Source organism: Colletotrichum scovillei (assembly GCF_011075155.1).
Source record: "Colletotrichum scovillei strain TJNH1 chromosome Unknown Contig00010, whole genome shotgun sequence".
NCBI lineage: Eukaryota > Fungi > Ascomycota > Sordariomycetes > Glomerellales > Glomerellaceae > Colletotrichum > Colletotrichum scovillei.
Genome location: NW_023336268.1, coordinates 1,867,644 through 1,895,619, shown reverse-complemented (window position 1 = coordinate 1,895,619; position 27,976 = coordinate 1,867,644). Strand labels below are relative to the sequence as shown.

Genomic DNA, 27,976 nt, shown 5'->3' with positions numbered 1-27,976 from the left:
TGAGATCGATCGAACGTTGCACCAACAGCCACAAACAGCTAGGCTCAGCAGTAACCCATAAGAGATTAGTTCTCACCTCCTAGCCATAGTCTGCGAAATAGCATTCGATGGCGCCTTGAAGCTCTGTAGATCGCGTCCGGTACACAACTTTTCAACTTGTCGTCAGGTTTTCTCATCTCGATAATCTCTCATCTCAATTTGCATTTTGTCACGATTGTATAGGTGAACTCTGGTTTGTTGAACAAAGGAAGGTATTATTGATATTACGTATTACATGATTATCAGTCTTGTGTTCGCTTAAGAAACGTCCTGCATCGCGACTTGCGCAGAAGAAACCAGCGAGTTTCTGAACAAAGAAAGGCTAGAGGTGAGATATCCATAGTAGACAATTTCATGGTGTGTTTTTTGCCGCAACGCCATCAAACATAGGAAAAACCGACAGAAAGAAAGGAAAGAGTGCTGTAGAAGCATTTTTCGGACTACTAGGCGGCCACGTTCACCGTGGCGACGCCAAAGAGGCGCAAGTTCAGGCAAGCCACAATGTTCGGGCCCGTCAAGGATAGGTTCAAACAATCCGAGGCGATGCCGTTGGACAAGAGGCCGAGCGAAGTTACGCAAGATATGAGGTTTGGTGCGCTGACAGTCACTGCCACGCCACCGGTCGCGTCGACGCCCAGGTTGACACAGCTCTGCGGTAGTGACGTGATACACTGCGAGGCCAGCGAGTTCTGGATACATTGAGCGTACGACTGCGTCTGGGCTCCGAGGAGACTGCCCACCAGACCGGTAACGCTGCCGAGGGTACAGCCCAAACCGGAAGCCAAGTTTGATACCGTGCTTCCCAAGGCGCTGACGACGAGGCCAGCCTGGCAGAGATTGAGGTTGGCATTGATCTCCGACGTTGAGAGTGTGACATCCAGCAGAGCACCGCAGGCTGCCGGAGCGCGGGCGCAAGCTGTGCCGGAAGGACACAATACTGTGCTCGCCAATCCGGCGACTGTTTGACCGACTGGTAGTCCGAGAGCTCGTTCGAAACAGTTGAGAACGGCCGCGCCTCCTTGGTTGGTGACGCTGGATATGATACAGTTGCCTGCTGTCGTGATGGAACCAAAGGCTCCAAGGTTGGCGAAGCAGAGAGCGGCGTTGGTCTGGACATTGGCAAGAGTCTGGCTGGATGCCGCCAGGTTGGCGCAGATTGACGGAAGTCTGGTGAGACAGGTACCCGCCAAAGCAGTCTGGATACATCTGACGTGGTTGAATCCCAAGACGTTTCCTAACAGAGCAATTTGTTGCAAGCTGAGACAGTTGCTGACGGTTCCAATGTTGGCGGTCGCGCCCAAGGCTGCGGTACAGGCATCGAGCGTCGACTGAGAGTATGATTGCAAGATGACACCCGTGAGACTGGCGCAAGCAGAAGGCAAGGTGATTGCGGATCCAGTTGATGGTAGACAAGTCGGGGCGGCGACGCCAGTGGGCGTCGGGACACAGCCAGATGGCGCGTATGAGCTGGTGACGACACGGCTTGCCGATGCGAGTGCCGTCTGCTGCAGTACTGTGTTTCCAACAGTCGTGGTCCGCGTGCCGGTGAAGGCACCAGTGACTCCCGTGAGGATTGTGGTATACGATGTGCTTGAGGGGAGGGCGGTCTGCTGGACGACCGTGTTACCAATGGTGGTGACTTGAGTGCCAGTAAAGGTGCCGGTAACACCAGTGACCACCGTCGTGTAAGAGACTGGAGGAATGGCCGTCTGTTGAAGGACGGTGTTACCGATGGTCGTGACTGCAGTTCCGGTAAAGGTGCCCGAGACTCCCGTGAGGATCGTAGTATACGGTACGGCAGTCTGAGCGAGGACCGTTCTCGTGGCTCCGGAGCCGGCGAGGGTAGTAAGAGAGGTTCCGGCAAACGTGCCCGGAACTCCGGTAGGCACCGTGTTGTAGAAGACCTGCGGCAGAGCCGTCTGGGCGATGACTGTATTACCGACAGTAGACAGAGATGTTCCGGTAAAGGTTCCAGTAACTCCCGTGACGACCGTGGTGTAGGGAATAGCCGTCTGGGCAACGACTGTCTGCGTGGCTCCAGAGCCCGAGAGAGTGACCAAAGACGTTCCGGCAAAGGTGCCCGGCACGCCTGACGGGATGGTCGTGTAGAAGATCTGAGGCAGGGCTGTCTGAGCGAGAACCGTGTTTCCGATCGTAGACAGGGAAGTTCCGGTAAAGGTGCCAGAAACTCCAGTGAGGATCGTCGTATACGGAATGGCGGTCTCTGCCACGACAGTTCGGGTGGCTCCGGTTCCGGAGAGAGTGACCAGCTGAGTACCGGCAAAGGTGCCTGCGACTCCCGAGGCGACCGTGGTGTAGAAGATCTGTGGCAAGGCTGTTTGGGCGAGCACCGTGGCCACGCTTCCGACGGCGGGAAGCGTTGATAGCTGCGTTCCCGTGAAGGTGCCGGTGACTCCCGTGGGTACGGTAACGTACGAGACCACAGGCAAGGCCGTTTGAGCGAGAACAGTCGCGACGCTTCCGACGGCGGGTAATGTAGACAACTGCGTTCCAGTAAAGGTACCAGTGACGCCTGTAGGCACTGTAACATACGATACCACAGGCAAGGCTGTCTGAGCAAGAACAGTGGCCACGCTTCCAACGGCTGGCAGTGTTGAGAGCTGGGTGCCAGTGAACGTGCCGGTAACTCCCGTAGGCACCGTGACGTAGGACACCACAGGCAAGGCAGTCTGGGCGAGGACCGTGGCAACGCTGCCAACAGCCGGGAGGGTTGAGAACTGCGTGCCGGTAAAGGTGCCTGTGACTCCTGTTGGGACAGTCACGTACGAGACAACTGGAAGGGCTGTCTGGGCCAGGACAGTAGCCACGCTTCCAACGGCCGGCAACGTCGACAAGCGGGTGCCTGTGAATGTACCAGTAACGCCAGTCGGGACGGTTGTATACGAGATAACTGGGAGAGCGGTCTGTGCCAATACGGTGGCCACACTGCCAACGGCGGGCAAGGTTGAGAATTGCGTGCCCGTGAAACTGCCAGTGACTCCCGTTGGGACGGTGATGTAGGAGATGACTGGGAGAGCGGTCTGGGCCAAGACGGTTCCGATAGTTCCAGAGACTGGCAAAGTTGACAGTTGGGTACCCGCGAAGGTTCCAGTAACGCCAGTAGGAATCGTGAGATACGAGATGGAGGGGAGGGCAGTCTGAGCAAGGACAGTCCCGATCGTGCCGGTAACGGGCAAAGTCGAAAGCTGCGTGCCGGCAAATGTTCCGGTCACGCCAGTTGGGATCGTGATGTACGAAATAACGGGCAATGCGGTCTCCAGAAGCACCGTCGCGATGGATCCCGTAATCGGCAGCGTGGTTGTCTGGGTGCCGGTGAAGGTTCCTGTAACTCCAGTAGGAATCGTGATGTAGGAGATGACCGGGAGGGCCGTCTGAGCGAGCACGGTGCCGACGGTGCCAGTGACTGGAAGAGTGCTGAGACGGGTTCCTGTAAAGGTTCCGGTCGCTCCAGTGGGAATAGTCACGTAAGAAATGACTGGGAGAGCAGTCTCCAGATAGACGGTTCCAACAGTCTGGCCTGGACCAGTGGTAGGCAAAGTGACTGTAGAGGTGCCTGTGAACGTGCCAGTAACCCCAGTAGGGATGGTGATGTACGAGATGGCCGGAATGGCAGTCTGGAGGACAACAGTAGCGATGCTCTGCCCGGCTCCGGTGGTCGGGAGAGTGACGGTTTGAGTGCCGGTGAAGCTGCCCACGATGCCACTGGTGACGGTGACGTAGGAAAGGGGCCGGATGGCCGTCTCTAACAACACGGTGCCAACGCTTCCGGTGGCCGGGAGGGTGGTTACCGAGGTGCCAGTGAAAGTACCAATGACGCCAGTGATGATAGTCGTGTAAGAGACAATGACGGAGCTGGGAATGGCGGTCTGAAGGACCACGGTTCCAAGGCCTCCTCCAACAGCTGGCAAGGTAGTTGTCTGAGTGCCGGTGAAGCTACCGGTGATTCCACTGGTGACGGTGAGGTAGCCAGTGGGCAGGGCGGTCTGAAGCAGGACGGTTCCGAGACCGCTGACGGCCGGGATCGTCGACGTCTGGGTGCCGAGGAAGTTGCCCGCGACTCCGGTGAGGAGGGTCGTATACGAGATCGGGATTGCGGTCTGAAGAAGCACCGTGCCGATAGTTCCGGTGGCGGGCAGGGTCGTTGCCGAAGTTCCAAGGAAGGTTCCGAAGACGCCAGTGACGATGGTCGTGTAGGACGTGGCTGGCGGAACGGCCGTCTGCAGAACAACAGTGCCAAGGGTTCCAGTGACTGGAAGAGTCGTAGTCTGGGTGCCTGTAAAGGTGCCGACGATGCCGGACAGGATGGTGGTGTATCCGGTGGACAAGGCAGGAATGGCGGTCTGCTGAAGAACGGTTCCGATCGTGCCTGTGACAGGGAGAGTAGAGAGCTGGGTGCCGAGGAACGTGGCTCCCAGAACTCCAGTAGGAATGGTGATGTAGGAGGTGACGGGGTTGGGAATGGCAGTCTGTTGAAGGACGGTGCCAACGGTTCCAGTGACTGGAAGAGTAGAGAGCTGGGTTCCAAGGAACGTGGCTCCCAGAACTCCAGTTGGGATTGTGACGTAGGAAGTCACAAGAGGAATGGCGGTTTGTTGAAGAACAGTTCCAATCGTGCCAGTAACAGGGAGCGTAGAGAATTGCGTTCCAAGGAACGTGGCTCCCAAGATTCCGGTCGGTACCGTGATGTACGAAGTGGCAGCGGGCAAAGCGGTCTGTTGCAACACGGTTCCAATCGTGCCGGTAACGGGCAAAGTCGTAAGCTGGATACCGGTGAAGGTAGCTCCCGCGATGCCAGTAGGAATCGTAATGTACGAAGTTGCTGCCGGGAGGGCTGTCTGCTGGAGCACGGTGCCGATGGTTCCAGTAACCGGCAGTGTCGTGAGTTGAATGCCGGTGAAGGTGCCACCGATGATTCCAGTTGGGATCGTAATGTATGAGGTGGCAGCCGGAAGAGCAGTCTGTTGAAGGACCGTACCGATGGTGCCGGTGACGGGCAAAGTAGAAAGCTGGATACCGGTGAAGGTGGCTCCAATAACTCCGGTGGGAATCGTGATGTATGAAGTGGCCGCCGGCAGAGCTGTTTGTTGAAGTACAGTTCCGATAGTTCCCGTGACTGGAAGAGTAGACAGCTGGATACCAGTGAATGTGGCGCCAGCGACCCCCGTGGGAATCGTAATGTACGAGGTGGCGGCTGGGATGGCCGTCTCCAACAAAACGGTTCCAATGCTTCCCGTGACTGGAAGAGTTGTGGCGCGGGTGCCGACAAACGTCTCGCCAGCGATGCCAGTGAGAATAGTCGTGTAGGAAGTTGTGGGGACGTCCGGAATAGCCGTCTCCAAAAGGACAGTTCCAAGAGTACCGATGACAGGCAGAGTGGTTGCCCTCGTACCAGGGAAGCTGGTTGCGGTAACACCCGTGAGGATCGTGGTGTACGAAGTCGTGCCGGGACTTGGGATTGCCGTCTGGAGGACGACGGTGACGAGTCCGGGAGCCGTGGCGGCGGCAGGCAAGGTAGTTGTCTGGGTTCCTGCGAATGTGCCAAAGATGCCAGTGACAATGGTGACGTACGAAGTGTTGATCACGATGACCGAAGAGCTCGAAGACGTGCTGCTGACCGATGGGAGAGCAGTTTGGATGAGAACGGTCGCCACGTTGCCCGTGCCAATGACGGGAAGAGTGGTTGTCTGAGATCCAGCAAAGTTGCCCGGGATTCCTGTGAGAAGCGTAGTGTAGGAGATGGCGGGCAGTGCAGTCTGGAGGACGACGGTTGCCAGGCCGTTGGAACCGACAACAGGCAAAGTGCTGGTCTGGGTTCCGATGAACGTTCCAGGGATACCGGTGAGGACGGTAGTGTACGAGACGCTCGGAAGTGCAGTCTGGAGGAGGACGGTGGCCACATTTCCGGTGCCGACGACGGGTAGGGTAGTGGTCTGGGTGCCAAGGAAGCTTCCAGCGATGCCGGTGACCAAGGTCGTGTATGACAAACTTGTGGTGGGAATGGGGGTCTGCAGAACAACAGTTCCGAGGCCGTCGATTCCAGTGCCAGGCAGAGTGGTAGTCTGGGTTCCGGTGAAGGTGCCAACGATTCCACTGAAGATTGTGGTGTACGAAGTGGCGGCAGGAAGAGCAGTCTGGAGAACAACTGTACCAAGGCCGTTGGCGCCGGTGCCAGGGAGGGTGGAAGTCTGTGTGCCGATGAAAGTGCCTGGGACGCCCGTGATGATCGTGGTGTAGGAAGCCGCAGTTGTTGAGGGGACGGCTGTTTGCAAGACAACAGTTCCAAGACCGTTGGTGCCGACCCCAGGAAGGGTAGTTGTCTGGGTTCCAGTGAAAGTGCCAAAGACACCACTGAAGATGGTCGTGTATGAGGCGACGGCGGGAAGGGCAGTCTGGAGGACCACGGTAGCCAAGCCGTCCGGACCAACACCGGGGAGGGTAGTGGTCTGGGTGCCGGTGAAGCTACCGGGAACGCCGGAGACGATGGTCGTGTACGATTGCACAGCCGATGTGGGAATGGCGGTCTGCAAGACGACGGTAGCCGTGATGCCGATGCCGATACCGACTCCGATGGACGGAATGGGCAGGGTACTTGTCTGAGTTCCAGTGAAGCTTCCCAAGATACCAGTGACAATGGTGATGTACGTGATGCTGACGCTGCTTGTGGGCAACGAGGTGGCAGAAGGAAGAGCGGTCTGCAAGAGAACGGTTCCGACGCTGCCAGAGATAATTGGCAGCGTGGTCGCCTGCGTACCGATGAAAGTTCCCGGAATGCCAGTCAACAATGTGACGTAGGAGAGAACTGGGCTTGGAGTTGCGAGAGCGGTCTCCAAGAGAACAGTGCCAACAGTTCCGGTGACGATGGGCAGCGTAGTCGTCTGAGTGCCTGTGAAGATACCAGGGACCCCAGTCAAGATTGTGGTGTAAGTGACACCAGCGCTGCTCGAAGTCGGCGTAGGAACGGCGGTCTGGAGAATGACGGTGCCAACTCCGTTGGTTCCCGCGGGAAGTGTCGAGGCCAATGTGCCGACAAAAGTACCCGGGATGCCCGTGACGATGGTGACATATGAAGCAGCTTGGACTGTGGGAACAGCGGTCTGAATGATGACCGTGGCAAGACCATCAGGACCAGCCGGGAGCGTAGTCGTCTGCGCGCCCAAGAAGGTTCCTGGTACCCCGGAGAGCAAGGTGGTGTATGAGACGGGGCTTGCTGTGGGCAGAGCAGTCTGGACAATGACAGTTGCGAGTCCATCGAGACCGGCTGGCAGCGTTGTCGTTTGTGAGCCCAAGAACGTGCCCGGGATGCCAGTGAGCAATGTTGTGTACGAAGTTGGGCTTCCCGTTGGCAGAGCTGACTGAATGACAACGGTGGCGAGGCCATCGGGGCCAGCAGGAAGTGTTGATGTCTGCAGGCCCAAGAAGGTTCCTGGAAGTCCTGTGAATACAGTAGTGTAGGACACAGGGCTGGCTGTTGGGAGGGCAGTTTGGATGACCACAGTCGCGATTCCGTTGGTACCGGCTGGCAAGGTGGAAGTCTGCGCACCAAGGAAAGTTCCTGGAACGCCCGTGAGCACCGTGGTGTACGACAGAGGGCTCGATGTTGGCAGAGCTGTCTGGATAAGAACGGTTGCCAGACCGCCAGGACCAGCAGGAAGGGTGGTCGTCTGGGCGCCCAAGAAAGTGCCGGGAACGCCGCTAAAGACGGTGGTGTACGAGAGCGGGCTGGCCGTCGGGAGTGCGGTTTGAATGACCACAGTCGCGATTCCGTCGGTTCCGGCTGGCAGAGTTGTTGTCAAAGGCGCGGTGAAAGTGCCTGGAATACCAGAGAACAAGGTCGTGTACGACGTTGGGTTGCCAGTGGGCAGGGCGGTCTGAATGACCACCGTGGCGATGCCGTTGGATCCAACAGGCAAGGTACTCGTCTGAGCGCCGATGAAGGTGCCCAGGACACCAGTGAGAACGGTCGTGTAGGACGTAGGGCTTGCAGTCGCAGTTGGAAGCGCCGTTTGGATGAGCACAGTAGCGATGCCGTCAAGCCCAGCGGGCAACGTGGTTGTGATGGGCGCGATGAATGTGCCGGGAATGCCGGAGAACAGAGTCGTGTAGGACGTCGGCACACCAGTAGGCAGCGCGGTTTGGATGATCACAGTAGCAACGCCGTCAGGTCCAACTGGAAGAGTGCTGGTCTGCGAGCCCAAGAAGGTTCCAGGGATGCCAGTAAGCAATGTCGTGTACGAGGCGCTTGCTGTTGGGATCGCGCTCTGGACAAGTACGGTAACGAGTCCATCGGGACCGGCGGGAAGCGTGGTTGTCTGAGCTCCGATGAAAGTACCGGGGACGCCGGTAAAGCGAGTCGTGTAGGAAACGCCCGAGGTAGGAAGAGCGCTTTGCACGACAACAGTAGCGAGACCATCGGGGCCCGCGGGCAAGGTCGTGGTCTGAGGTCCGACGAACGTGCCGGGCACGCCAGAGAAGATGGTGGTGTACGAGACCGGGCTTGCGGTGGGCAAAGCAGTCTGGAGAAGAACAGTTGCGATGCCGTTGGTACCAACAGGCAAAGTCGTCGCCTGGGTTCCAAGGAATGTGCCCGGAATTCCCGTCAAGACTGTAGTGAAAGAAACACCAGCAGACGGGACGGCGCTCTGGACGAGAACAGTTGCCAATCCATCGGATCCTGCTGGAAGAGTCGATGTCTGAAGACCAGCAAAGGTGCCAATGATGCCCGTGACGATGGTCGTGTACGAGACAGTGACGCTGGGGTTGGACGTGGCCAGAGGAAGGGCAGTCTGGATGAGAACGGTGGCAGATCCATCATTGCCGGCGGGAAGGGTAGTTGTCTGGGTGCCAATAAAGGTTCCAGGAACACCCGTGATGAGAGTGATGTACGAGATACCGCTGGTGATCGTTGGTGTAGCAACGGAGCTGCTCGTCTCCGTGAGGGGGACGTAGACAATGACCGTGTTGGGCAGGGTAGGATCGCCGCTGATGCTGACCAGGATTGTGGTGGTGATTCTTGTCGTTCCGGTGTAAGGGGAGAAGATGGTGGTGAGGTCACGGCTGAGAATCGAGGTGGGAGCAGATGTAATGGAGGGCAGCGATGTCGACGTGCCAGTGATCTCTGGAACCTGCACAATGACGCTTCCGATGCCAGAACCCACAGGGGGAATTGAGAAGGTCGTCGCAACTGAGCCGGTGATGGTGAGGGTCGTGTAAGACGCGAGGAGGACAGTCGGAGTCTGGATAACCACGGTTCCGAGTCCGGTAGGGTCGGCAGCTGGGATGGTAAAGGTCGACGCACCTGGGCCACCAGAGGTGATGGTGGTGAACAGGGCTCCCGGGCTGACAGTAGGTGTCTGGATGACGACCGTTCCGAGGCCAGTGGGATCAACAGCCGGAATCGTGAAAGTGGAAGCGACTGGACCACCAGAAGTAAGAGTCGTGAAGAAGGCTCCGGGGCTGACGGTGAGGGTCGGTGTCTGGACGACGACCGTGCCAACGCCACCAATGATGTTGGGCAGAATGGTGCTGGTTGCAGCAACGGGCCCTCCCGTGGTGATGGTGGTGAAGATGCCAGATAGAATTGACGTGGGCTCGGAGATGATGACCGAGACGATGCCATCCAGTCCGGTGATCGTGGCCGTGGCCGGGAGAGCTCCGGTGCCTGGAACGGTGGTGAAGATGGTCGAGGGAGTGACTCCTGGGGGCAAAGTAGTGCTCGGAAGCTCCACGATGACAGAGACGATTCCACCAAGGCCGCTGGCCGTAGTAGTGGTCGGGAGAGTACCAGTTCCGACGATAGTAGTGAAGACCGTAGTCGGAACCACGGGGCTCTGGCCCGAGGTTATAGGCTCCAAGAAGATGACGGAAACGACTCCATCCGCTCCCGTGACAGTGGTCGTTGCGGGTAGAGCAGCAGTTCCAGGCAGCGTGGTGAAGACCGTAGTCGGAACAGCTCCCGAGGGAAGAGTGGGAGTCTGAAGAATGACAGAGACGATTCCGTCTGGACCGGTGACGGTAGTGGTGGCAGGCAAGACTCCAGTACCCGGCTGAGTGGTGAAGACCGTAGAGAGGATCTGTCCAAGAGCCGTTGGGGTCTGTACAATGACGGAAACCACGCCATCAGAGCCGGTAATCGTTGCAGTGGCCAAGAGTGAGCCAGTGCCGGGCGCGGTTGTGAAGACCGTGGAAGGCGTAATAGACGGCGAGCCAGAGGAGACGGTCGGGGTCTGGATGATGACCAGACCAACTCCGGTGGGATCCGTTGGCAAAATAGTTGTCGTTGCCGGGATGAGACCGGAGTAGCCGCTGGTGACGGTCTGGAAGATGGCAGGAAGATCAATGATGACTGTCGCTGGGAGGCCGGTGCCGGCGGGGGCGATGGTGGTGGTACCGGCAGATGGTGCACCAAAGCGAGTCGAAGTGACCTCGGCAAATACGCCGGGGATATTGACAAGAACCGTAGTTGGATCTCCAGGCTGAGCGGGAGTTTCTGTCTGGATGAGAGTAACGGAGCCGCTGTAAGTATTGAAGACGGTTGTGATGCCACCAATCGTGGGAGACGCCGTGGCCGTGGCCACGCCAGGAACCTGGATCATGATCGTCTGGGCACCATCGGAGCCCATTGGCATAGTTGAGGTGGCAGTAACACTTAGACCAGGGATCGTCGTCGTGACGAGCACCAAGCGACGGGGGAGACCAAGAAGAACAGTGACCACATCGCCAGTCCTTGACGGAACAAGAGTCGAGATCTGGGTGGCGGAAGCCGTGATGAAAGACGTAATGGTTGTGTACGTAGTGCCGTCCGAGATGGTGAGAGAAGGCGTGCTTGAAGGCACGGCGGTCGGGACTTGGATGAAGACGGTGCCTGGCAGACCAGAGGCAGCGGGGGCGAGTGTCTGGAAGAGAGTTGAGGCGCCGGAGTAGCCAGTCGTGACGGTGATGTACGAGATGATGGACTGAGTGACCGAGATGGCGGGCGTTGTCGTGGCTGTGGCCGTGGCAGTGGGAACCTGGACCACAACGGTCGCGAGTCCATCTGCGCCGGTGACAGAGCCGATGAGGGTCTGAAGAAGCGATCCATCATATCCACTCGTAACAGTCGTGTACGAAACACCGGGCAAAGTGGCCGTGGGCAGAGATGCCGTGCCAGTGGGGATGTTGACGACCACGGTGATGTAGCCGTCGATACCGGGAAGAGAGCCGATGAGAGTCTGAATGAATGAGCCTCCATAGCCGCTGGTGACTGTGGTGTATGAGACCGGAGCCGAGACAGTCGGGCTAGAGGTGATGGAGGCTGTTGGCACCTGGATCACAACCGTGGCGAGACCATCAGCACCAGTAGCGGTACCGATGAGTGTCTGGAGAAGAGATCCAGCGTAGCCACTTGTGACGGTGGTGTATGAAAGACCGGGAATCGTTGCAGTCGGGGAGGTGAGTCCCAGAGTTGGAGTCTGGATGATGACCGTCGCCAAGCCGTCTGCACCAGTCTGCGTTCCAATGAGAGTCTGGGGAAGCGAGCCGTCGTAGCCACTTGTCACGGTGGTGTACGAAAGCCCAGGAATAGTGGCAGTCGGCGAGGTAATGGCAATCGTGGGCGTCTGAATGACCACTGTGGCCAGTCCATCGGCTCCGGTCTGCGTTCCGATGAGGGTCTGAAGGAGAGATCCAGCGTAGCCGCTGGTGACTGTGGTATAGGAGAGACCCGGAATGGTGGCTGTGGGTGAAGTGACGGCGATGGTGGGAGTCTGAACGACAACAGTAATAAGACCATCGGCACCAGTGACTGAGCCGGTCGATGTGGCAATGACAGATCCATCATATCCAATGCTAACTGTAACGAACACGCCAATGCTTCCCGTGATGGTTGGCAACGAGGCGGCAGTTCCGGTCGGCGATAGAACGACCACAGTGACAAGGCCATCCACTCCGGTGAGAACGCCCGTCTCGGTTGCGAGGACAGATCCAGGGTACCCGCTGGTGATGGTCGTGTACACAGCTCCAAGAGCGCTGGTGGCACTTGGGACCTGGATGACGACTGTTCCGGGGTCTCCAGGGTTGGCCGGCGGGATGGTCGTGGTCAATGGGCCCAGGCCGGTGAAGCCACCGCTAGTGACAGTCACGTACGAAATGACATCCACGCTGACTGAGCTGGTGGGAACCTGAACGATGACGGTTCCGAGGTCGCCAGGAGCGCCAGGGGCCACAGTAGTGGTCTGAGGAATAAGGCCGGTGTAGGCACTGGTGACCGTGGTATAAGAGATGCTGTCCGTGTTGAGCACGTTGCTGGGAACCTGAATGATGACCGTGGCAAGTCCGGAGGGATCCGTCGCCGCAGGGGGAATGGTCGTGGTCAAGGTGACTGAGCCGTCATAGGTGCTGAAGAGGGTGGTGAAGAAGCCACCCGGCGAAGCGGTCAGACTGCCAGTGGGGAGGCTCGAAGTATCCAAGATGTCAGGAACTTGAACGACAACTGTTCCCAAGCCCGTGGGGTCCGCGGCGGGAATAGTGGTTGTCAAAGTGACTGAGCCAGGGTAGGTACTGAACACCGTAATGAACAACGCTCCCAGAGCACTCGTGGCCGTAGGGATCACTCCAGTGTCGGGGATCTGAATAATGACTGTGCCGAGACCCGCAGGGTCAGTGGCATCAGGAGGCAGAGTGGTGGCCAAAGTGACGGATCCAGGATACGTGCTGAAGATGGTGGTGAAGGAAGCAGCCAAAGCACTCGTAGCAGTGGGAATGATTCCTGTATCCGGGATCTGAACGATGACCGTGCCGAGACCAGCTGGGTCTGTGGCAGCAGGAGGTAGAGTCGTGGTGAGCGTGACGGATCCAGGATAGTTGCTGAAGATGGTGGTGAACGAGGCCGCCAGAGCACCGCCAGACGAGCTGGAACCTGTGGCCTGAGAGTCGGGCACCTGGATAATGACCGTTCCGGTTGCGAGGCCGGCGGGATCCGTGGCAGCAGGAGGAATGGTGGTTGTCAAAGTAACCGATCCTGGGTAGCTGCTGACGATAGTGGTGTAGAAGATGCCAGGCGAAGCCAAGAGATCCGAGGTGGTAAGAGGAACCTGCACAACAACAGTACCAACGCTGCCTCCAACCGCGGGATCGATCGTGGTGGTGATCGGAGCAGATCCAGAGAAGAAGCTGACGATCGTCGTGTACGTGATGCTGACGCTGATGGTCGGGCTCGAAGTGGCCAGGACATTGGGCAACTGGACGATGACTGTGCCAATGTTGGCAGGGTCGCCGCTAGCCGGAGCAAGGGTCGTCGTGAGAGGAACGTCGCCAGTGTACGTGCTGAAGATTGTGGTGTAGCTGACGACATCAGAGTTGGCAGACGGTGTTGGCAACGCAGTGAGAACCGAACTGGGCTGAAGAATGACAACAGTGCCAGTCTGGCCAGGCGCGCCAGGTGCAATAGTAGAGGTCTGGATGATGGACCCGTCGTATCCGCTGAAGATGGTAGTGAAGGGCACATCAGGCGTTGCGGTGACCTCGGGCTCGAAGAAGATGATGGTGCCAACAGTGTCAGTTCCCGAGGGAGCCTGCGTGGAGAAGGATGGCAACAATCCAGTGTACGTGCTGGTGACCGTGGTGTAAGAAGAAACACCAGGGATCTCGACGCTTGAGCTGGGGACCAGCAGGATGACGGTGCCAACAGCATCAGTACCCGCGGGGGCCAGAGTCGAGGTCGCCAGCAACGATCCTGCGTATGTGCTGATGATGGTCGTGTAGGAAACGGTGACACTGGGTGCAGCGGTGCCCGTTGGCTCCAGAATGACGACTGTTCCGAGTCCATCGGTGCCGACCGCGGGGATGGTGGACGTGGCGACGACGGAACCATCATAGCCGCTTGTGATGGTCGTGAAAGAGCCAGCGTTGGAGGTCGTGAGAAGCAGAGCGGGATCTAGTACGATGACGGTCGCGGGGTCTCCAGAGACTGCGGGCGGAATCGTAGAGGTAAGAGTCTCGGTTCCGGTGTACGGCCTCGTAATGGTGATGCCCGGGGTGTCGATCGTGATGGGATTGAGAATGATGATAGTTCCCTCGGTATCCGATCCGGTCGGGAAGATGGTCGTCGCGGATGGGATAGCACCCGAGTACGAGCTCGTAATGGTGGTGAAGCTGATGCCCGCACTGCTCGTGGGTACCAGAATGACAACCGCGCCAATTGTCTCTGTGCCCGTGGGCAGAATGGTCGACGTGGAGGGTACAATGCCGGAGTAACCACTGGTGAGCGTGATGAACTGGCCAGGAGACGCTCCGAGAGCAGAGCTTGGGACCAGGACGACAACGTCTCCAGGCTCGCCCGAGGGTCCAGCGGGGAGAGTCGTGGTCAAGGTGACTGAGCCATCGTAGGTGCTGGTCAACACGTTGGGCAGAGCCGCGGTGGGAGTAGTCAAAGCATCGGTGATGCTCGGGACCAAGATGACGGTAGCACCAGGCTCTCCCGAAGGACCAACCGGAAGTGTGGTGGTGAGAGTAACCGATCCATCATATGTGCTAGTCAGGATGTTCAAGTCTGCAGTAGGCGTGGGAATGGTATCAGTGAGACTTGGCACCAGAACAACAGTCGGACCAGGCTCGCCTGAAGGTCCAGCTGGCAAAGTGGTTGTGAGGGTTACTGAACCGTCGTATGTGCTGGTCAAGAAGCTTCCCAGCGCAGAGGTAGCGCCAGGAACCAAGACGACGGTCGGGCCAGGTTCTCCCGAGGGGCCAGCCGGAAGCGTGGTAGTGAGAGTGATGGATCCGTCATACGTGCTGGTAAAGAGGTTGGGCAATGCCGAAGTCAATCCAGGAACCAAAACGACGGTAGGACCAGGCTCGCCAGATGGACCAGCGGGGAGGGTAGTTGTGAGCGTAATAGATCCATCGTACGTGCTCGTGAAGAGGTTTGGCAAAGCACTCGTGAGACCAGGGACCAAGACCACGGTCGCACCAGGATCGCCAGACGGGCCAGCGGGGAGCGTCGTGGTGAGAGTGACTGACCCGTCGTAAGTGCTTGTGAAGAAGTTTGGCAGAGCAGATGTCGGCAAGTCAGATGTGAGACCTGGAACCAGAACAACAGTAGGGCCAGGCTCTCCCGATGGGCCAGCAGGGAATGTGGTGGTGAGTGTGATGGACCCATCGTACGTGCTGGTAAAGAGATTGGGCAACGCCGATGTAGCTCCGGGGACGAGAACAACCGTGGGCCCGGGCTCACCAGAGGGACCGGCAGGCAAGGTAGTGGTGAGAGTAATGGAGCCATCATACGTGCTGGTGAACAAGTTCGGCAGGGCAGACGTCGGCAAAGCAGATGTCAAGCCAGGAACCAGGACCACGGTAGGTCCGGGCTCTCCAGATGGACCAGCGGGAAGGGTAGTGGTCAAGGTAATCGAGCCATCGTATGTGCTGGTGAAGAGGTTGGGAAGACCACCGACGGAAATCGTCGGGACGAAAATGATGGTGGCTCCAGGCTCGCCAGATGGGCCAGCGGGCAGCGTAGATGTAAGAGTCACTGAGCCGCCGTACGTGCTCGTGAACAAACCACCTCCCACATTGGTGGCGCTTGGAACCAGCACAAGTGTTGGTCCAGCAGGCAAGGTAGTTGTGATAGTGGCAGATCCGTCGTACGTGCTGGTCAAGACATTCGGCAAGGCTGGAGAGCCAGGAAGACTTGGGACCAGGACCACAGTCGCAGGGTCTCCCGAAGGGCCAATGGGCAGAGTGGTGGTCAAGGTGACGGAGCCATCGTACGTGCTTGTCAGCACGTTGGGAAGTGCTGGAGCCGTGATACCTGGAACCAAAACGACGGCGGTTGGGTCGCCAGAGGGCCCAATCGGCAGCGTCGTCGTGATTGTCACTGAGCCATCGTACGTAGACGTAAGAAGGTTGGGGAGACCAGGCGCAGTGGCGCTAGGGATGGCACTCGGCACAAGAACCACTTCTGCAGGATCACCAGAGGGGCCAATGGGCAAAGTCGTGGTGAGAGTAACGGAACCATCGTACGTAGAAGTGAGAACATTGGGAAGCCCAGTCGCAGTCACGCCTGGGACGGCGCTTGGGACCAGGATCACTGTTGCTGGGTCACCCGAGGGGCCGATAGGCAAGGTAGTGGTCAACGTGACGGAACCATCGTAAGTCGAAGTAAGCAAGTTGGGCAGTCCAGGTGCGGTGACACTCGGGACGACACTTGGGACAAGGACCACCTCTGCGGGATCTCCTGAAGGGCCGATTGGAAGCGTGGTGGTGAGAGTGACAGAACCGTCGTACGTAGAGGTAAGCACATTTGGGAGGCCAGCAGCGCCAGACGAGGGCACCAAGACCACGGTAGCCGGATCACCAGAGGGACCGATGGGCAGTGTTGTGGTAAGAGTCACTGATCCGTCGTAAGTGCTTGTCAAGATATTCGGAAGACCAGCAGCACCAGTGTTGCTCGCACCAGGTACGAGGATAACCGTGGCCGGGTCGCCAGATGGCCCGATGGGCAAGGTGGTCGTGAGAGTAACTGATCCATCGTAGGTACTCGTGAGGATATTGGGCAGACCGGCGCCGATCGAAGACGGCACCAGAACAACTGTCGCAGGATCGCCTGAAGGTCCAATTGGCAGGGTAGTTGTAAGGGTTACCGATCCGTCATATGTACTGGTAAGAAGGTTGGGCAAGCCAGCGCCGATCGAGGATGGCACCAAAACAACAGTTGCCGGATCACCAGAAGGACCAATGGGCAAAGTGGTTGTAAGCGTCACAGAGCCATCGTAGGTGCTGGTGAGAATGTTGGGAAGACCACCAGCGCCATCGCTCGTCGCACCAGGCACCAAAATGACCGTAGCCGGGTCCCCGGAAGGTCCGATGGGCAATACCGTAGTGAGAGTGACTGAGCCGGCATAGGTGCTGGTAAGCACGTTGGGCAGGCCGGGAGCATCCGTGATGGAGGCTCCCGGAACCAAGACGATTGTCGCCGGGTCTCCGGAGGGGCCGGCTGGAAGCACAGTGGTAAGAGTGACCGAGCCGTCATATGTGCTCGTGAGGAGAGTAGGCAGTCCTGGGGCATCGGTGATGGGGGCACTGGGAACCAACACAATCGTCGCCGGATCGCCGGAGGGACCAGCTGGAAGGACAGTCGTGAGTGTGACCGAGCCGTCATATGTGCTTGTGAGAATGTTGGGTAATCCTGGAGCGTCCGTAGGAGTGACACCGGGAACCAAAACAATCGTGGTTGGGTCGCCAGAGGGACCGATTGGAAGTACAGTCGTGAGAGTGACTGAGCCGGCGTAAGTGCTCGTAAGCACATTAGGCAGCGCTGAGGCATCCGTGATAGTGGCTCCGGGCACCAGGATGATGGTGGCGGGATCACCAGAGGGACCAACCGGCAAGACAGTGGTCAAGGTAACAGAGCCAGCGTAGGTGCTCGTCAAGATATTGGGTGATCCAGGTCCAGCCGTGATAGTAGGGACACTGCTGGGTACCAGAATGACCGTAGCCGGATCACCAGACGGCCCAATGGGAAGGGTAGTCGTGAGGGTGACCGAACCACCATAGGTACTGGTGAACAGGTTGGGGAGGTTGATGCCAATCGAGAGGTCGATGAGCGGAGGAGTGCTTGGCACCAGAACAACGGTGGCAGGATCTCCAGATGGGCCAACTGGCAGGACTGTTGTGATGGTGGATGGACCTCCATAAGTGCTGGTAAACAGACCTGGAAGGTTGATTCCAATTGAAATATCGATGAGCGGAGGAACGGCGCTGCTGGGTACCAAGATGATGGTAGCAGGATCACCAGATGGTCCCAAAGGTAAGACCGTGGTGAGAGTGACTGAACCACCATACGTGCTGGTGAGCACATTGGGTAGACTGGGTGCAGGCGTGATGGTAGGAGTGGCACTCGGGACCAAGATAACAGTAGCCGGGTCACCAGAGGGGCCGAGGGGCAAGACGGTAGTAAGAGTCGCCGAGCCTCCGTATGTGCTCGTAAGCACGTTGGGAAGACCAGGCGCGGGCGTAGTAGATGGGGTACCACCCGGCACTAAGATGATGGTGGCCGGGTCTCCAGACGGGCCAAGAGGCAGAACCGTCGTGAGAGTGACTGAACCATCGTACGTGCTCGTAAGCACGTTGGGAAGACCGGGAGCAGCTGTGATGGAAGGAATCGTGCTCGGGACCAGGATGACAGTCGCCGGATCGCCCGACGGGCCAATTGGGAGAGTGGTTGTGAGAGTGACCGAACCATCGTAGGTGCTGGTAAAGACGTTGGGAAGACCAGCGCCAGTTGAACCAGAGCCGGGCACGAGAACAACAGTTGCTGGGTCCCCAGAAGGTCCAACGGGCAAGACGGTAGTAAGAGTAACCGAGCCTCCATATGTGCTTGTAAGCGCATTAGGGAGGCCCGGAGCCGCCGTGATAGAAGGAATAGTGCTGGGAACCAACACAACTGTGGCGGGATCACCGGAAGGCCCAATAGGCAGAGTCGTCGTAAGGGTGACTGATCCGTCATAAGTGCTCGTAAGCACATTAGGTAGACCACCATTGTTGGATCCAGAGCTGGGCACCAATACGACTTCTGCTGGATCGCCAGAGGGCCCAATGGGAAGTGTGGTTGTGAGAGTAACTGAGCCATCATAAGTGCTGGTGAAAATATTAGGAAGACCGCCATTGTTCGCTCCAGAACTAGGCACAAGAATGACAGTTGCTGGGTCGCCTGAAGGTCCGATAGGCAGCGTCGTCGTGAGAGTGACTGAGCCTCCATAGGTGCTTGTGAGCACGTTGGGAAGGCCAGCGCCATTGGATCCAGAACTGGGCACCAAGATGACTGTGGCAGGATCCCCAGAGGGGCCAATTGGCAGAGTTGTCGTGAGAGTTACCGAGCCGTCGTACGTACTGGTAAGCACGTTGGGCAAACCAGGCGCGGCCGTGGAAGTGGGACCACCGGGGACGAGGATCACGGTCGCGATGTCGCCGGATGGTCCAACTGGGAGAGTTGTAGTCAAGGTTATGGAACCTCCGTAGGTGCTTGTCAAGATATTCGGTAGGCCAGGGGCAGCAGTTGAGCTGGGTACCAAAATGACAGTCGCGATGTCGCCAGAGGGACCAACGGGTAGCGTGGTAGTCAAAGTGACAGAGCCGCCATAGGTACTGGTCAGCACGTTGGGCAGACCAGGCGCCGCGGTCTCACTGGGCACAAGGATCACCGTAACGGGATCTCCAGATGGTCCAACAGGCAAGGCAGTAGTCAACGTGATCGATCCGCCATAAGTGCTCGTTAGAACATTAGGCAGGCCAGGAGCAGGTGTCGTGCTGGGTACCAAGATGACTGTTGCAATATCGCCTGAAGGTCCGACGGGAAGGGTGGTGGTCAACGTGACTGAGCCACCATAGGTGCTAGTCAAGATATTGGGTAGGTCACCAGCGCCGGTCGAACCTGGTACCAAAATCACTGTCTCGGGGTCGCCAGAAGGACCAACTGGCAAGACGGTTGTGAGAGTGATTGATCCTCCATACGTAGAAGTGAGGACATTTGGCAAGCCAGGAGCAGGTGTCGCACTTGGAACCAAGATGACAGTCGCGACATCTCCAGAAGGCCCAACGGGCAAGGTGGTAGTGAGGGTGACCGAGCCACCGTATGTCGATGTCAAAACATTGGGAAGACCAGGAGCCGCAGTCTGACTCGGCACCAGGATAACGGTCGCCGGGTCTCCAGAAGGTCCGACTGGGAGGGTAGTGGTGAGCGTGACCGAGCCGTCGTACGTTGAAGTGAAGACGTTGGGCAATGACGGAACCCCAGTATTGGTAGGAATGAGGATGATAGTGGCGCCAGGTTCCCCAGATGGGCCGACGGGCAAAGTCGATGTCAGCGTGACTGAGCCATCATACACACTGGTCAACACTCCACCAGGGGCAATGGTAGGCGTGGCAATAGGAGAGCTTGGTACGAAGATGACCGTCGCGCCGGGCTCGCCGGACGGGCCAGTAGGCAGAACAGTGGTGAGGGTAACCGAGCCTCCGTAGGTCTGGGTAAGGATGTTGGGAAGACCTGCGGCTGCTGTGCTACCCGGTACCAGAATGACAGTAGCAGGATCACCAGATGGGCCGATAGGCAAGGTGGTCGTAAGAGTAACTGATCCGCCATAGGTGCTGGTCAAGATGCCTCCAGGAGCAACAGTCGGTGTAGCAATCGGGGAACTTGGCACAAAGATAACAGTCGCACCAGGCTCTCCCGAAGGACCCGTAGGGAGGACAGTTGTCAATATCACCGATCCACCGTATGTCTGGGTCAGGATGTTGGGTAGACCGGCTGCTCCAGTGCTGCTTGGCACCAATACAACGGTTGCTGGATCGCCAGATGGGCCGATAGGCAAAGTGGTCGTGAGCGTTACCGATCCATCGTACGTGCTGGTCAAAACACCTCCGACAGATGGAACAGACGGAGCAGTGGTCGGGAGGCCAGGAACGAAAATGACTGTAGCTCCAGGCTCACCTGAGGGGCCCGTAGGCAGCACAGTCGTCAAGGTCACCGAACCGTCGTAGGTCTGGGTAAGGATATTGGGAAGGCCAACAGCTCCGGTGCTGCTCGGCACCAAGATGACGGTCGCTGGGTCGCCAGAAGGTCCGATGGGCAAAGTAGTCGTCAAAGTGACTGAACCGCCGTAAGTGCTCGTCAAAACGCCACCAACAGATGGAACAGATGGTGCTGTCGTTGGCAGGCCAGGAACAAAGATTACCGTCGCGCCAGGCTCTCCTGAAGGCCCAGTGGGAAGAACAGATGTCAAAGTTACAGATCCACCGTAGGTCTGCGTCAAGATGTTGGGAAGGCCTGCCGCTGCGGTGCTTGTTGGTACCAAGGTGGTGCTTGGTACCAAGACCACAGTCGCTGGGTCACCAGATGGGCCAACCGGCAAAGTAGTCGTGAGCGTGACCGATCCATCGTACGTGCTTGTCAACACATTGCCGAGAGCCTGAGTAGGGTCAACGGACGAGGCGCCTGGAGCAGAGGGAACGAAGATGACAGTCACACCAGGGTCGCCCGCAGATCCTGTGGGTAGAACAGTGGTCAACGTAACGGAGCCGCCATAGGTCTGGGTCAAGACGTTGGGCAGCGTAGGAGCAGCAGTGATGGTCGGAGTGGCGCTGGGAGCACCCGGTACGAAGATGACCGTAGCGGGATCTCCAGACGGACCAACGGGCAAGACTGAGGTCAAAGTGACTGAGCCTCCGTAGGTGCTCGTGAGGATGTTAGGTAGGCCCGCAGCACCAGTGTTGCTAGTGATACCAGGAGCGCCTGGTACGAAGATGACTGTAGCAGGGTCTCCGGACGGGCCAACTGGCAAAACTGAAGTCAAAGTAACTGAGCCTCCGTAAGTGCTGGTCAAAACATTGGGTAGACCAGCCGCACCAGAGTTACTGGTAACACCAGGAGTTCCAGGTACAAATATGACCGTGGCAGGATCGCCAGATGGGCCAACCGGTAGGACTGAAGTCAAAGTCACCGAACCTCCATAAGTGCTTGTCAGGATGTTGGGGAGACCAGCGGCACCAGTGTTGCTGGTGACACCAGGGGCACTTGGAATGAAGATGATGGTCTGCGCAGGGTCGCCAGCAGAGCCGGTAGAGATGAGAGAAGTCAGAGTGACTGAACCGTCATAAACACTGGTCAAAATATTGGGAAGACCTGCAGCACCAGTGTTGCTGGGAACGCCAGTCGCGCTCGGCACGAAGATCACGGTAGCTGGATCTCCAGATGGACCAACAGGGAGGACCGAAGTCAGAGTGACCGAGCCTCCATAGGTGCTTGTCAGGATGTTGGGAAGTCCCGCAGGATCAGTGTTGCTGGGAACAATTGTCACGCCCGGTACAAAGACAATGGTCTGCGGGGGCACGTTGATACCACCATCAGTAACGACCGACGTCAAGGTGACTGAGCCTGCATATGTGCTGGTTTGAATGTTGGGCAAACCCGGAGCAGCAGAGCTACTCGGCACAAAGATGATTGTCTGGCCGGGGTCTCCGTTGGTGCCAGTAGGCAAGACGGAGGTCAATGTAACGGAGCCTCCATACGTGCTAGTTAGGACATTCGGCAGAGCCGGGCTAGGCGTGGCAGTGGGAGTCGGAATGAGAATAATAGTCGCACCCGGCTCGCCGAAGGGCCCAGTGGGCAGCGTAGATGTGAGAGTGACCGAACCACCATAGAAGCTGGTGAACAGACCACCGGCAGTCGGCACTGTAGCAGATGGAGTGACCGTGTTACTAGGGAGAAAGATGATTGTGGCACCCGGCTCACCAGAAGGACCGGCAGGTAGGACCGAAGTTGATGGCACCAGTCCGCTGTAGAAGCTGGTGAGAACTCCAGCCAAGGCGGTGGTCGCGGGAGTGGGCGCAGCAGTGTTGCTGGGAACAAAGATGACTGTAGCACCAGGCTCTCCAGACGGTCCGACGGGGAGCGTGGAAGTAAGAGTGACTGAACCTCCGTACGTGCTAGTGTAGAGACCAGCAGCCAAAGCCGTTGTAGCGGCGGTTGGCAGACCGGTGCTGCTGGGAAGGAAGATGACGGTGCCACCAGGCTCGCCAGAGGGACCTTCAGGCAACACGGATGTCGAAGGCACCAAGCCACTGTAGAAGCTGGTGATAACACCACCAGCAGTGGGGGTTGCGGCGCCTGCTCCGCTCGTTGCACTCGGGACCAGAACAATGACCGTTCCGGGGTCGTTGGAGTTGATCGGGGCGACAGTGGTAGTCAAAGGAACTGAGCCGGTGTAGGTGGACAGGAATGTTGTGAGTACATTGTTGCCAACACCAGGAACAGCGCCACCAGTCGAGCTCGCAACGTTGCTTGGAACCAAGACAATAAGAGTGCCAGGGTCTCCAGGGTTTGAAGGTGAAGCAATGGCCGTTGAGATAATAGATCCACCATACGTCGACGTGACAGTAGTCAGAGGAATGGCGGGCGTGGCTGTGGGAGAAGCCAGCACGTTGCTCGGAACGAGAACAACGAGGGTGCCAGTCGAGCCAGTTCCCGATGGGAGCACAGTCTGGAACGAGGTGACCGAGCCTCCGTAGGTGGAAGTGAGAGTGGCAAACACTGCACCGGGTGAGGATGTAATGGCTGGAGCACCGGCACTGAGGGTACCAGGGTCGATAGTAGAGCTCGGGACAAGGATGACGAAAGTTCCCTGGGAGTTGGTTCCGGTAGGGAGGATAGTCGAGGTCGACGGCACGGATCCGGTGTAGGTACTGATGAGCGTCGCGAAGTTGGCACCTGGAGTAGTTCCAGGGGTTGCCGTGGCGCTTGGAAGAAGGACGATGACGGTCCCCAAGCTGTCAGTCCCAGCAGGAGCGAGCGTAGTGGTCGATGGAACCGCTCCGGTGTATGTGCTGATGAGAGTCACAAGCGACGCGGGTGCCACAGTCGGAGTTGCAGCTGGCCCTGTGGTCGGAATGTTGATCGCAGGAGTTGAAGTTGCAGGATCCTGTCCAATGGTGGGGGTCTGGATGAGAACGAGACCAACGCTGCCGCTGGCAGTAGGCAGGATAGTGGTGATCTGAGTTCCGGTGCCAGAATATCCAGTCTGAACCGTGATGAACGAGAAGCCAGGAGCCGTAGGTGTAGGGGCAACATTTGTAACCGCGGGTGAAGAAGGAGAGAAGGGAGTCTGGATAATGATGGCTCCAACGGTCTCAGTTCCGGATGGGAAAACTGTGGCGGTAGTCGGCACGGCTCCCGTGTAGCCAACAGTAGTAGTGAGGAACGAAAGGCCAGACGTGGGAAGAGGTGTCTGGATAATGACAGTTCCTGGATCTCCAGCATTCACAGGTGCCAAGGTTGTAGTCGCCGGTGCAGTGCCGAAGAATCCACTCGTCAAAGTAACAAACGATGCTGGAGCAATGGTGACTGAAGGAGCAGCAGCAGAAGTAGGCGTCAAGACGATCAAAGTCGTCGGGTCGCCGGCGGAAGAGGGAGTAAGCGTAAGAGTAGACGTGGCAGAGCCAGCAAACCCGCTCGTGACGATGACGTTGGGCAAAGCGTTCGTGACGCCGGGTGCCGCGGTTCCAACAGATGGAGTCTGGACAACCACACTTCCAGGGTTGGTGCCCGAGGGAGGGAAAGTGACCGTGGTGGACAAAGTGCCGGTGCCAACAGTCGTGGTCAGGATGAAGCCGCTGGGCACAGTAGGTGGTGGAGGGTCACCGCTGATGCTGATCAAAACAGTCGTGCTGATTCTTGTGGGAGTCTGGATGAGAACGATGCCAACAGAGTTGGTTCCCGTAGGAAGAATCGTCACCGTTGTCGGCTCAGTGCCGGTGAATCCAGTGACAGCCGTGATGAAGCTGTTGGGAGCAACAGCAACGCCAGAGGTAGGAGTCTGGACGACGACAACTCCGGGCTGGGTGCCAGTAGGCGGCAGAGTAAAAGTAGTCGGCGTGGATCCAGTGTAGCCAGTGGTGACAGAGACGAAACCGGGCGCGGTGATGGCCGGGTCGACGATGGGAGTCGTTGCGCCTCCGGCTCCCGGAGCAGTGGGAGTCTGAACAATCACGGTTCCGATAGTGTTGGTGCCGGAGGGCAAGACAGTAGATGTCGCCGCAACGGGTCCGCCTATGGAAATGGTGATCTGGATGTTCGGCAGACCCAACGAGATAGATGGTACAGTGACAGCACCGCCAGAGAAGATGGGGGTCTGAACGACCACGGTGCCAACCGTGTCAGTTCCACCGGGGAAGTAAGTGATCGTAGTCGGCGCAATGCCAGTGAAGCCCTGGGTGGTGGTGATGAAGCTATTGGCCGCCACGTTCGTGGCAGAGACCGAGGGGTTCGTGAACGGGGTCTGAACGACCACGAGACCAGAGCCACCTGAAGACGGCTGCACGGTGACGGTAGTGGGGAGTGATCCGGTGAAGCCAATCGTGGTGGTCTGAAGAATGTTGACCTCCACAGACACCGTGGGCGTCTGGATCAAGACGACACCGAGGGTGTTGGTTCCCGTCGGTGGCAGGGTGGTAGTCTGAGGAACGGATCCGGAGAAGCCCTGGAAGAGAGTCGTGAAGACACCAGCGCCTGGAGCGGCAGTCGCGGCGACAGTCGGTGTCTGGATAATCACGAGGCCCACCGAGTTGGTGCCGGAGGGAGGGAGAATGGCGGTTGTTGCTACCGGTCCGCCCTGGGTCAAGGTGATGAAGGAACCCAGGCTGAGACTGGGGATAGACAGAATGATGGTGGGCAGGTCGATGGAAATGGGCGGGATGGTGAGTCCAGGAAGCACCAAACCAGAGTTGACTGCACCTGGAGTGGTAGCAGCACCGGTCGGCAGAGCTGTGAACAAGGACGAAGGCACCTGGACGAGAACAGTGCCAACTGTGTTCGTTCCCGATGGCAACAGCACGTTCGTCTCCACGGCGGGAACGTCGGCTGGTGTTGTGACCGTCACGAAGGGCACACCAGAGGGGAGGTTCAGCTGAGAAGCAGCTGGAGTGGCAGGGGTCTGTACGAGAACAGTTCCTAGAGTGTTTGTTCCCGTGGGAAGCAAAACGTTTGTTAGCACAGCGGGGACATCACCAGCAGTAGTTACCGTAACGAATGGCACTCCGGAAGGGAGGGTCAGTTGGGGAGCAGCTGCGTTAGTCGGGGTAAGGACGACAACCGTTCCTTGAGCGCCGCTGACAGCAGGAGGAACGGTAAAGGTCGAGGGCTGAAGGCCGTTGAAGCCGCTCTGGATGGTGGTGAAGGCACCCAGAGCTCCAGGTGCGAGACTGGATGGGACTCCGTTGGCACCAGGATCCTGTGTCTGCGTCTGGCCTGGCTGAGCAGTAGCAGTGGCCAAGGGGTCGCCCAGAACCACAACCGTGCCGACAGTGTTGGTTCCCACAGGAGGGATGGTCAGCGTGGTGGGAGTTGACCCAACAGCTGGCCCGGTGAGAGTGGTGAAGGAACCAGGCAGAGCCCCCTGGGACGCCGCGGCAGTCGCAGCAGCTGGGTCCGGAGTCAACACCAAGGCGACGGGAGCAGTAGATGCAAGGCCCTGTGGGAGGACGGTAACGGTGGTAGGTTGAGAACCGCCAAACCCAGTGGTGATGGTGTTGATCACATTAGGAGCCACAGTGGCAGCAGAGCCCGCAGGGTCAGGCGCAGCAGAACCGGCAGCGTTGGTCAATGGCGTAAGGACCAAGACTTGAGAGGCCGTTTGGGTTCCCAGAGGAGGCAACGTGACCGTGGTCGGCACAGATCCGGAGTAGCCGCTAGTGAGGATATTCGGGAGAACACCTGCGTCCGAAGCCGCCGGGTTTGCGGCGGATACACTGGGGGCGGTAGCTTGCGTAGCAGCGTTTGTGATAGGAGGCACAGCCGTAGTTGCGGCAGGGTTTCCAATGGTGACTCCCGCGCTGAAGCCGACGGGCAATTGCTCGACGACGGTGGCAACCGGGTTATCACCCTGAGAAGGGAGCGTCAGAGTCAACGGATCTGTGCCGTTGTAGTCACCTCGGATAGTAACGAGGTTGGCAGCCAAAGCGGCCGGTGCACTCGTGGCCGGATCATCTCCGCCCAGTCCCACGGCGACTACAATAGTTCCGGGGGCAGAAGCAGAGTTTCCTAACAAGGGCAAGGTGATTGTGGCACCGAGACCGGCAATCGGGAGCGCGGCCAGGGTTCTGAAGAGGGCAGGCCGAGCAGTGATTGAGGGAGTCTGCACAATGATGGTACCCAGAGTCGGGTTGCCGGCGGGAACGATGGTGAGCGAGACTGGAAGAGATCCAGTGTTGCCATCAGTCGTAATGGTCGTAAAAGGGCCGGTGAAGGAGGTGATGGCAGGCTGGACAACAACAGTCCCGGTCTGGCCGGTGCCTGAGGGAGGAACAGTGATGGTGACTGGTGATCCGCCCGTGTTACCACCGGCCGTGATAGTTCGAAAAGGTCCGTTGAAGGCCGTAGGATCCAGACTCTGGACCAGAACGGTGAAGACGCCGTCCGTCGCACCAGCGGCCGGGGGAATAGTCACAGTCGCGGGAGCATCACCCTGGCCGCCGCCAACGGTAACGGTCGTAAACGGACCAGCAGCGGGGCCTGTGAAGCCATCCGTGGTCTGTACAATGACCGTTCCGGTCTGTCCTTCGGGTGCCGGGATGGAAAGTGTAGTTGGCGTAGCTCCGGCAACGCTGATGGTCTGGAAGATGGCACCAAGAGCTGGTGCCGCAGTCTGTACGATTACCGCACCAACACTGCCAACCGTCGGGATAAGCGTAAAGGTTCCGGTTTGGCCGTTCTGGCCCTGAATGCTCACGGTTGTGAGCCTAGCAAGGAAGTCGGCCTCGCCTCCGGGAGTCTGGATAATCTGAAGCACGGCATCGGCCCCGGTCTGCGTCACACCCCTGTTACCGGGCAATGTGATGGCAGCGGGTGTAACACCGGCGTTACCGAGAACCGTAATGACGTTCTGAGGACCAGTAACAGTGATGGAGAAGGTGTCAAAAGTCTGCGCAAATACGGTACCCGCAGATCCAGCCGAGTCCACGACGGTGAAGTTCCTGGGCACGCCCGTGGCACCACCAACGTTGACGGTAGCAAAGATCTGAGGCAAAGCCGCAGCACCTCCAGATGCCGTGGGAGCGATGGTGACCGGAACTGATGCAGGGCTGGGTCCAGGGTTGACGACGCTGCTCGCCCCTGGCGCAGACTGCGTGATAAAACCACTTGGGTCGATAGGAGTACCCAGGACAGTTGCTGTCTCTGGGACACTGCTGCCAGTGGTGGCCGCAATGTTGGCAAAGGGGGTGAAGACTAAATAGGTTCCGACGCCATCGGGACCAGAGGGGAAGATTGTGATTGTGCTTGCCTCAGATCCGGCCTGGCCACCTCTTGTGATGGTGACATAGGCGTTTGGGATTGATGAGACTTGGTCAATGATTCTAAGTGGCCATGTTAGCTTGAATGTCTAGGTATGAAATTTGAGAA

The 27,976-nt window shown here is 58.2% G+C and overlaps 1 protein-coding gene across 1 annotated transcript in view; it reads right to left on the bottom strand.

Annotated features, from left to right (window-relative positions):
- Nucleotides 1–216: 216 nt before the first annotated feature.
- The window catches only part of HER10_EVM0005204 (UbiD family decarboxylase), a 28,784-nt gene continuing 1,024 nt past the window's right edge, over nucleotides 217–27,976 (bottom strand). Inside the window, exon 2 of the mRNA XM_035474827.1 lies at nucleotides 217–27,930. Coding sequence (XP_035327973.1) covers nucleotides 483–27,930 — 27,448 coding nt within the window. The 3' untranslated portion in view covers nucleotides 217–482. The remainder of the gene's footprint in view (nucleotides 27,931–27,976) is intronic.